The 10,928-nt window shown below is 38.8% G+C and overlaps 1 protein-coding gene across 1 annotated transcript in view; it reads right to left on the bottom strand.

Annotated features, from left to right (window-relative positions):
* Window positions 1-3,910: 3,910 nt before the first annotated feature.
* LOC104498012 (protein YIPF7-like) overlaps window positions 3,911-10,928 on the bottom strand; it is a 10,084-nt gene continuing 3,066 nt past the window's right edge. The window contains exons 3-5 of the mRNA XM_010141334.1: window positions 10,393-10,559; window positions 8,533-8,678; window positions 3,911-4,096 (exon numbers count right to left, since the gene is read on the bottom strand). Coding sequence (XP_010139636.1) covers window positions 3,911-4,096; window positions 8,533-8,678; window positions 10,393-10,559 — 499 coding nt within the window. The remainder of the gene's footprint in view (window positions 4,097-8,532; window positions 8,679-10,392; window positions 10,560-10,928) is intronic.

The following is a 10,928-nucleotide window of genomic DNA, read 5'->3' as shown; positions in this document are numbered from 1 at the left end:
TGAGAAACAAATTATAATAGTAACAGGAGACAAAAAGGCAATTTCTTCAGCATGGATAACAGCAGCAGCTTCATCAGAAGTACTGATAAAAGGACAACACATTTCCAAACAAGTCTTCTGGGGCTAAATCAGATGCAGCAGCTGATTTTAAAGTTAACAAAGATCTTATCGCACCCAAAATCATACTGTATAGTCATTAGGATCTAAAATGATACTATAAACCTACTCTTCCATCAGGCAGCCTGATGACCTGGAGGGGCTGCATTTTTGTAACACGCAGCACAGGTTTTAAGTGTGCTTCAGAGTCTGAGAAAAGGCAATGAGGCTCTTAAAGAATCACACCTCAGCTGACTGGGCAGAAAGGTGGTTACTGCCTTCCAGGAGAAAACTCTGCCATTTTTTTAAAAAGGGTGCTCACTGAGTAGAAAGTAAGGGATGGGAAAAGAACCCCTGAAGAAAACTATTTTGTTCATCCTGACATCCTCCTCTGCACATTGAAAGGACAGTGGCTTTCCACACTCCTTGGCGACAGCTGGGACCTTCTGAGATTACTTTTTGCGACCTCTCAGCTGTAGGGTGGCCTGCAGAACTGATGGTTATGGGACTATGGTCAAAAGCTCACTGAAATATTTCTGCAGATTACAAAGAGCTCACTATTAAACCCTGCAGGAACAAAATCTTGCCAGTAAATAATGTTTCACATAGGTTTTATTTGCACTCTATTTGCAGCCTGCTTCTGTAAAATGCATGAGATCATGCACGTAATAGGCTGCTGAAGTACGTAATGAGATCGGCTGCGTTACACACTTTCGCTGTGTCAGTCTCAAGGACTTTGAGAATGAAAGATCCTCTGCCACTTGCTAAAAAACTTCCTGGTGCCTCACTATTCCAAAGTATCAGTGAAACAACCAGAAGTGAGAAACAGAATACGTATACTTACTTAGTTTCATTTATCAGAAATAATCTCTGCTGATATTCTTGCAATTGAACCATGCTGAATAAAGCTCTCCTTATTTAATTGACTTATTTTACTTAATGCAATCATAAAACATAGAAAAGTTCATTTCTTGACAATCCAGTCTCTAGGCTAATAAGGTACTCGATGTTGTCAGCTCTTGGGACTTTGGGGGAGGAAGGAGAGAATTGATTTTAAGGTGACTCAGCACCTCATTGCAACTTCAATCTGCTAAAAATAAAACATTAAAGATCATGTGATTTAATATCCCCAGTTTAAGTGTTGTTTAAACCTATACAGTGGCACTCAGGGAAACTGCACTGGGCACTGTGGACCAAGTTCCTGGCCTCTGCTCCTAGTGGAGATGCTAAGATGCTCCTCTAAACAGTTAACCAAAAACTCAGAGCTGGTATGGATGTCTCTTTGAGCTGCTACCCATGCTGGCAGAGCGATAGGATGCAACAGAAACATACTGTGTGATGGCAATTTTCAGCTAGAATAATGAGTTTTTAGGAGACTATCACAAGGTAGTACAATTTAGCGCTGTGGCTGCCCTGCCTTGCACTGAAGTCCAACGGGCTCTCATGGTTTGTTCCAGGACTGGCAGTGAGCAGGATGGAAAGGTGACATAAAATTATTTTGGAGCCAAAAGGTACTGTGCACTTATAAATTCAGTTCTTGATCTAACAGCATGTTTCTGCCAAAAGGAATGGTTTGGCTTTAGCAGAGAGCTTGTGTCTGGCGTGATCAGGAGGGCCAAATCCTCAAGTACGGGAGAAGGGCAAAAGGCTCACAGTGACCAAGAGGACTGGGGGTGTACTGGCATGAGGTCGAGTTGGAGGGACAGACATGAGTGGAGCCCCCCCAGTCCTCTCTCTCACAGCCTGCAGATACGGTCACGAAATAGGTCCTTTGTATCGGCTGAGTCTAAGAATTTCTTTCTCCATTCTTACACTCATTCCCTTCACTGTTTAAGCAAGAAAATGGCTTCACCACTCTGTTCAGGGGGGTGATAGTAAAGAATTGTTGGTTTTTGCAGAAAAAAAAAGTCTGCTGATGTTTCTCTCAGAAAGACGTCCTAATCAGCTTGGGCTCAGACATGATACCAGCATAGGTGGACACAATTAAACCTGGTTCCACACAACTCTGCGTGAGAGAACTCATTTTCTCTTCAGTACTATTCAAAAACCAAAAAGTTCCATATTTTGCATTATTGAGTTACAGTGAAATAACTAATCATGAAAATTGAAAATTGTTGGATTAGTATGTATCTTTGCAATAGATGTATGCATTATTTTATGTATATGTTCTGTGAAAACAGACACTGAATTTAGTTCTTTACACTCTGAAATAGAAATAACATTTTTACAAATATGAAAAAAATAATGAATGCATTGCTGTCTTTCCCTTTTTAAATAAGTTTTTAAATTAAAAATAATGAAATGTATGTTGGATTTAAAAATGGCCACTTAATTTTAATTGCATGTTCATAGTAGTTAACCTTGGTACTTGCTATGATCAAGCAGTTTCATATAGTGAATGAGAAAGGACTATAGAGTCCTGTAGACAGGCACTTACCGTTATCAACTCATTTCAGAAATAATGGTTTGATTTTGTAAAGGCTATCACAGTATAGTATTTATAGATTTTCAAAAGATGTGTTTTCTGTACATTTGCAGCATTTTACAAATGTGCTTCATGTGCTTGAGGATTCCTTGTACAGACAACAGTACCCTGCGCAGTTGTAACAGCTGTTTTGGAGTTCATCCCATCTGTCCTATGATTATGTATCTGCATCTTTTATTAGGGTGGATTATTAAACAGGTTAATTAAGAAAACATAGAAAGTGTAGGAGAACAGAGAATAAATGGCATCTTCAGTGTCACTACTGTTCATCGCATCAAGGACAGCTCAGAAACACTTTAATACATTGAATGTAGTCAGGTTAACCCATCATAGACGCACAGAAACACACAAGGATTGTGCCAAAATCTTCATTCCACCATATAATTTCTTTAAAAAATAATATATACATATATAAAATTGTTGCTTTTCCAAAGAAAACAAACAGGGGCACTTCCTTCTCCATCAGCGGCCAAGTCCCATATGTTACAGATAGGAGAGTTTAAAATATGAGTGAACAACAAAGACTAAGGAGGAGGACCATTATTAACAACATGTTAATGACGGATGAGTACTGCTCAAGGCCTTCAGGCAAGACCTGGAGCTGCCTTGTACTTTGCTGTATGTGTACAGGGAGGTAAACACAGTCTGTACCTCAAAAGGCTTACTGAATAAGGAGGAAGGAGAGGCTTGCATATGATTTTCCTCTTCATAGGCATATCACCGAGCATACACACACACACAGATATATACGCCACCGCACATCTGTTTTTTCTAAGTTTTCAGTTATTTTCAGGTTTGCAATTATATTACAACTATACCTCAGAGTATACAACTCTGCTACATCTTAAACACTTGTTCTAATGCTCCACATCATTAAGGGTTGCTTGATTATTTCATTCTGTCACACCGAAGTCAGTCTACAGAAGGAAAGAAAGCATAAGGATGGGAGCCTGATACTATGAACAAAAAAAGGAACAGGAGAACCAGCTATATAAACCCAAAGTCAGTCAGTCACTTTTAAAATTCATACCTGAGTTTGGCCACTGTTGACTCTGCAAAACAAAAATCACATGCAAGGCTGCTGCAAAAATCAAAGACACTCTCAGTCCAAGTGGGAAACAGTAGAATTAAAGACTCATATTAAAATTAATACATATCACTCCTCTCAGTGTCCAGTTTTGTCCATTTCCACCTACACACACACAAAAAATGGTGTTTTCCTTCACAGTTCACAAAGTTCACTACCTAACCATTTACAAAATGGTTTGCATAACACCAGCCTTCTGACTTACTGTCATCCATATGATTCCTGTTGCCATAGACTGGTACTTACTGTAGCGAGAAGACAACTGCAGAAGAGGACAGGATCACCATGGGCAGCAGGCAATAGCCCAAGACACTTGCAACACAGCCATGCGAGACTCCTGGGGTGCTCATCAGGTTCAGTAGGGCATGCATAGCAAGGCAGCCAATGGCACTCATGCCATACACATAGCCGAAATGAACTTTTCCTGCCTGGAATAAATATGAGTAAGCATGAAGCATCAGAAGTGAGCAAGTGATCGTGAAATGGTGGGAGAAGATAGAAGGTAAACACTAGGTTTGTTACTTTTTCTTGTTGACACTCTCTACATCAGTTCAATTGTAAACCACAGCTGGTACTTTTGGGTGATTTTTGCATCGAACAATTCCAAGGTACATTTATGAGAATGTGCTTGTCGCAAACTTACAGCCTGATCCACAGTCTTACTGTCATCGGGCCCTGAACCAGACAGAAGTTGGTCGGGAAGATGTAACGAGCTGAGAAGAAATTATGGAAAGCACGTTTTAGTGTCAGGAAACATCTTTTCAATAGGTGTATATGGAACTGTGGAAGAAGTGTCCTAAATAAAATGATAATCCGACTTACATTTTATTACAAACCTCCAGCTTTAAGCGGGCCTGTAAAAAACTAGTAAAACTTTGCTGAAAGTGTACTGCGTTTCAGGGCAAATGTGTCCGTTCTTCACACTGACTACCATGAAAAAGACACATCTCTGTGGCTAGATCAATACAACACATTCATTTCAACATAAACCTGAATAGTAACTGTCTGCCTGTGTTCTTTTTCTTGTTGTTGTTCCAATAAAAGAAAAAAAAATCCCAGGTGTTTTTTTTCTTCCAGGTTTTATCCCTTTGTGTGAATTTAGTGTCTGTGAAAGCTACCAGCCTGACAGTGTGGAGCCTGATGTTTTCTAATTTATACACCAAGCTAGTACAACTGGCAACAGTGGCCACAGCACAACCAATTTCTTCATCTCCTGCTATCATTTTGAAAGATCACCTCCAGGCTTGAGGCCATTGTTCATTCCCAAATATGAACACTCACAAAAGACTGTTAAATAATTTTTCTCCCTCTTCAAGCTCCTAACAAATGAAATACTGAACGTCGGCCATGCAATACTGCTATTTTCACATCTGTAAGTCAAAAATAAACATTTGTACACCAAAAAAAAAAAACCAAAACCAAACCAGTGAACAGGATAAAGATGGTTTTATTTGCTTTGTCTTGGAACTTTGTATCCTAATGTTAACATGCATTTGTGAAGGAGAAAGCTCAACCTGGGACTCAACCCTGGGACCATGGAATAAACTTCTTGAATGAAAGGCCACAATGCATAATCTTCCTAATATATATCAATATATGTATACATAGTTAAGACAGGTGTGTTTGTGCATACACAGACACACATTATATGTCACGTATGATAACCCACAGAAGAATCAGAACTAAAGAGGGTCTCGGTTGCCTAATAATTTTGGAATTATGGTTGGATTCTCTTGTGCTGAATAAGGTAGAAATATTATTGAAGTTTTTTCATGGTTTGCAATATTTACAAACATCTGTTCCATGATGGTTAAGGAGTATTGAGAAGACCTCCCACTGTACTTATCCATACATTTTAATAAAATCTAGGGGAGACCAACTTTGAGGACTCTCCTTTGCTCTCTCTTCCTGTATCCATTCAGTTGGAAACCGATCACTGGATGCCAGCATTATTTGAGCTAGACAGATATAAATCAATACAGTGGAGAGAGCCTAACCTAGTGATGATACAACCTTAAAGTCCTAATGTTGCAGGCTGGTGATAGCTCACCAGCTCTAGTTGGACAACAGTGTGAAAGGCAGCCTCTGTTAATAGCGCTGCCCCTACATCGCCTCCGTTATCCTGTTTTCAGCTTGACCAGGCTCACCGCTGAGCTCTCCTCTGGTTCCAGCCTTCAGGTACAGCCAGGTTGCCTAAATCCTTGCAACATCCCGAGTCTTGGCCTTTGCCCCACTGATGTGTTCCACCATAAAGGAATAATCTACTCCTGAACTAACAGCTTAAGAAATCTTCCTATTTAGGAACAGAGTAATTTGGTGGCATTTGCTTACTACTGGTATAAAATAATCAAGAAAAATTGCTCACCAAATAAAATTAACAATAGCTAGACATAGTGTGGGAGAGGAATACTAGCTCAAGTTATTATCAATTACAATTTCAGTCATTAAAGATTTGTAGGACATTTAACATCTGTGATGGTTTGGGGCAGCTTTTACTATAGGCCAACTGAAAAAAAAAAAAAACCCAAAAAACCCCAACTGTCTCAAACAGATGCAACAACAACTACAAGCTAATATTTTAGACTGCTTGTTTCAGTGTATTTAATTATTCTACACAGCACTATTTAGCAGCCTCATTTAAGATTAAGAAATTACTGTGGCAAAGATGAAGGGACCACTAGCATTAGCAGATAATTGAAATCTCCACTCGATGAAATGTTTGATTTGTGGTGCAGGGGAGAGAGAGGAAAAAATCAAGCAGCTGAACATGTTCAAATTCCAGTCTTTCTTAACATATGTAAATATTTTAACTCACACACGCAAGAATACTCCCAATTCACAATGATGTAAGCAAAATCAGAAGCAGGCTTGATTAGTCTGGCAAGCTTTGATGAATGAAAAGAGCTAAATTTGTCCTGCAGAAGGAACAAGGTTAGAAGAAAGTCAGAATTTGTGGACTCGTTTGCATCTGCCTGGAGTGGGTACTACTATCCTTAGTTGAAGTGATGGGGAAATCTGATTTCCTATGAATGATTATGTGAAATGCAAAGCTGCTGAGACTTGGACTTCTGCTAACTTTCACACTGCCATTGTTTCTCTAACTGCAATGAAGCTGCACTGTTTTATGCCTGCATGAGGAAGATCATGTCCTGCTGCCAGGCTAACAACCCTTTCTTCTTTTTCTCTGTACTCTGAAGGAATTGGTACCATTTGAAGAATATTTTTGCATATTTTTCCATAGTTAAAAAGCTGAAACTAAATAAAATTTGTATTATTTTTTTTAAAAACAAACTCTCAACCAAATTATGTTCCTGGTGCTATTAGAAGAGAATTGTTCAAGTACAGAAGGATATTGTAGCTTACACAGCTGAAGAGTCACTTTAGTATTCACATGCATCTGAGATAAAATGAGCAGCCTGAATTTATAAGATGGCCCATGGAAATTCCATAGACTTACTATTGCGAAGTTGTGGCACAAAAACACTAGATTGTGTCAGAGGAGTTTTGCTGGCCTCAAACTGGAGCATTGAAAACAGTTGCTTTTCTAAGGACACTTAAATGCTTAATATCCCAGAATAAATACAGTAAATAAAGTACCTTATCTCAATAACTGTAGTTTAATATTCATTATAGTTCTTGGCTACTCAGGGAGAAAAATCAACAGCAGTCTTTTTTTCTCTATTCTTTCCCTCTTTTAGCTTTCCTTCCATCATCCTGATTATAATAAATTCAACACTTTCTCCTTTTATTCCCCTCATACCTTTATTTCTGTAAGTGGAAAATAGCCTGTCTTCCCTAGCATCCCACCTTCATTTCCTTTTATTTAGCTTTCTCCTGCCTCTTCCACCCTTTTAAAAGATTTTTATTTCTATAGGGACATAAATAATAATACTTGCCGTTTATATTGCAGTTTGCACATTCAAGGTACTGCACTGACATTACAAATTGAGTAAGAACTTGCAAGAGTCTTCTGATTCAGCACTATTTATCATTGAGGAAACAGAGAATTAGAGTCCTCTTTCTTGCACCTCAGTTGCAGAGCAGTAAAGCCCTTCCCAGAATGGTACCACCTTATCCTTGCCTGATGAATTGCTGCTGACAATCAGAGCAGTACTTCAGCAGCACTGGAGAGCCCTTGTTGTCAGTGATAAATAAATGAATCTGGAGTACTGTTACAAACCCTGTTCAACATTTCTCCTCTAGGAAAGCTATATTCATAAAGAGGAGAGACGTTAAACACAGGCTACCAAATTTTGTTTAGCAGTTTATGTGGAAAAGAACATAAACTAAGAAAGGACTAGCAAAATTTATAGGAAGGTATTGTAAATTTGAGGTGGGAAGGAAAAGGTTGTTTCCATTTCCTTTTCCAAATTATTCTAGTTATGTATAGATATTTTTTTGATATCTCTGCACTCCCCAAAATAACATTGAGAGAAGATAATTTCAAACCAGTAGCAAGAGTCTTAGTAAAACTGGGCTGGTCTGCTATGCCTTTTTATTCCCTCCTTTAAAACCTCCCTATTAGGTCCTTACCTAGCACACACTGCTATGATTCAGAAGTTCAGAGGCTCCCAAGGATATACCCTGCACAGATCTGTTCTTTGTTCACACTAAATCCCACCCCAAAAAAAATTATGTGGTTGTTTTTGACTGGAAGTAATACACCACTTCACCTGTACTACAGCTCTGTTAAGATATAAGTACTTTCAAAGCAAGGAGAACTTTTAATATATAATCTCAGACCAAACAGCAGCAAATGACTCATTTTATGCCAGCATTACATCTTCTGCAACTTCACATGCATTATCACCTAGGCATTAGCGTGTTAGAAAAGAAATCCTTTCAGATTTCTACCATATCCTACCAGCAGCAATGTTGCTCCAAGGGCCAAGCAGAAAACCATAGGTCCGGTGAGGTCTGTCTCATTCATAATGCTGCCATCTGCAGGCTTCATTGGATTTAGAACTGTTAATGTTTTTTGCCATATATGCTCAAAATTGATCCCAAGTTCTGAAATAAGAAATTCCACGATTGTTAATTACTCACAGGAAAACACAACTTTTATAGAAACCAATAATATACCACTAACAAATGAATTGTTTTAAGGAAGATAATATTGTAGGATGGTGTGTTCTGTAGGAATATGATGTCCCTGCTATATACCCAGGATATTTGAGAGTCAGCTGTGATTTTTAATTGGAATATTAATTTATTAAATCCCACTTTAGGCAGTGAACCAAAAAAATGCCCTCTGCATTTTTGAGTTAATATTTGTTTTTCCTATATTTAAAACACATATATCTAATGTCACACTAACTTACCGTTAATTAGCATATTTTTCAACATGTAAGTTACTGTTCAATTCTGCAGTTACAGTTAATTAGCATATTTTTCAACATGTAACTTCAGAATTCAAGATACTCTAGAACACCAAGGACAGAGATATATGCTTTAATTCTGGCAAATCTGACAAGAGATGTGTCTCAAGCCTGAACTGCCAGAGGCACTTAAAAATTGCATTTTTCCCTCCAAGGCAAATTAATAATACTTTGTACAGTGCTTTATAAGCTTTTTTTGCATTTAAAAAGTAATTACTGAGGACCTCTAGAAACAGAACAAAATTCTTCCCCATTAAAGTTAATGGAAATTCTGCCATTAACTTTACCAGGGCAAAGATTTCTCTTATAACTTCTGCAGAAACACTTCAGCTTGGAAGAGTAATCTTCTTCCCTGAGATGCTCCACTAATGGAACAGTTAGGTTCAGAACTGGATGCCAGAATTACTGAGACTGACGATGTGTTAGATCTGTTTGGAAACCCCAGTCTTTACTTTCCACTGATCCATCATCTCAAGCCAAAACATTATATACATAAAGCTTTTCTGTTTTAAAATGTGTGTCTTTGGGCAGACTTATGTGGTACACAGACAGAAACATCTCTGAAGCCCTGAAGCAGTTGTATTTCAACATTCTTTTCACAGGGTGAGCTGCATGTGGAGTTAAACGCTTGGAGGTCTGAGAGGTAGAGATGCAGCCGTTATCTATACCAAACAGAGTGATCTTGCTGGTTTTAAGGCAGTAGTGTCTTTAAAGTAGTAAAAACCCCACTTGCCTTCCAATATACAAAACCACGCAGAATATGCTCTTTTTACATTATGCTGAAATAATCACAAACAAATTCTCCAATTCTTTTTAATGTAGCACACGTATTTTGAAAACTACAAAATCAGCCATTAGTGTTAAGATGGTTCGATCATCATAAACAATGATATTGTTTGTGTAGTTAAATTATCAACTAACAAGCTGAAAGCAGCTTTCTCAATTTCTTTCTAACTGAAAAAAGTTATTTAGCATCTTTAAACTATTAAACTTATTTCTAGATAGGAAAAAAGGATTATTATCAATATTTATTAATTATAGATGTTTGAATATGTATGCAGGATAAACACAGAGTGGTAAAAGACATTTTGAAATGTGAACACAAAACCTATTGTTATGCTGTCACCCAGTGGTAGCAAAGTATATGCTGCATATGCCGTAAGGCTGAATCCATGGTGAATTCAAACAAGGAAAAGTTGGTTTGAGGGCCAGGGGCTGCTGGCTGAAGCTCACACAGCCAAGCTTGACAACTCTGCTGCAGTTTCTCTACTGACTGCCACTACGTGGCAAATAAAAGCGTTAGGGACCCCCAGAACCATGCACATCACCTGTGGTTTTATTTTTACCTTCTAGCAAAGGAGGTTCCTCATCAAATGCATCAGCATAAGTAAAATGAGAGAGAGTGTCGGGACTGTACTTTGGCTGCAAAATCTGACCCGTGTAACTCTGAGAGGGTAGAAGTATTTCTGACGAGGCAAAAGCATCAGCTGGAGGTTGGTCTCCTGTCTGGCTCCTAGGACAAGAAGCAAACACAGCAAAATAAGTAACTGCAACAAGCAGCTTCACAAAAATGCAATGCTGCTCACCATGTACCACAGGTTAAATTTTCACCTGTTTTCAGTTTGGGGAATCTGAAAATTTCCTGGGCCCAGTGACCGCCATGTGTAGTGAATGCCAAGCCACTGACCACGGCTTTGCTTCCCTTCACTGCAACCCCCTCTAAAACAAGGCAGGGCTCCTTGCCAGCCTGACAGCTTGTTGCAGCCCATCGAACTCACTTCTGCATCCACCCAGTGCAATGGCACAGCACATGCCCCCAGGCTGGGGATGAGGGGAAAGGGAATTTGGAAGCTGTGAGGACACCCACAAATTTAGGCATTCC

Source organism: Buceros rhinoceros, unplaced genomic scaffold (genome assembly GCF_000710305.1).
Source record: "Buceros rhinoceros silvestris isolate BGI_N320 unplaced genomic scaffold, ASM71030v1 scaffold43628, whole genome shotgun sequence".
Classification (NCBI taxonomy): Eukaryota; Metazoa; Chordata; class Aves; order Bucerotiformes; family Bucerotidae; genus Buceros; species Buceros rhinoceros.
This window is presented reverse-complemented; position numbering and strand designations above follow the sequence as displayed.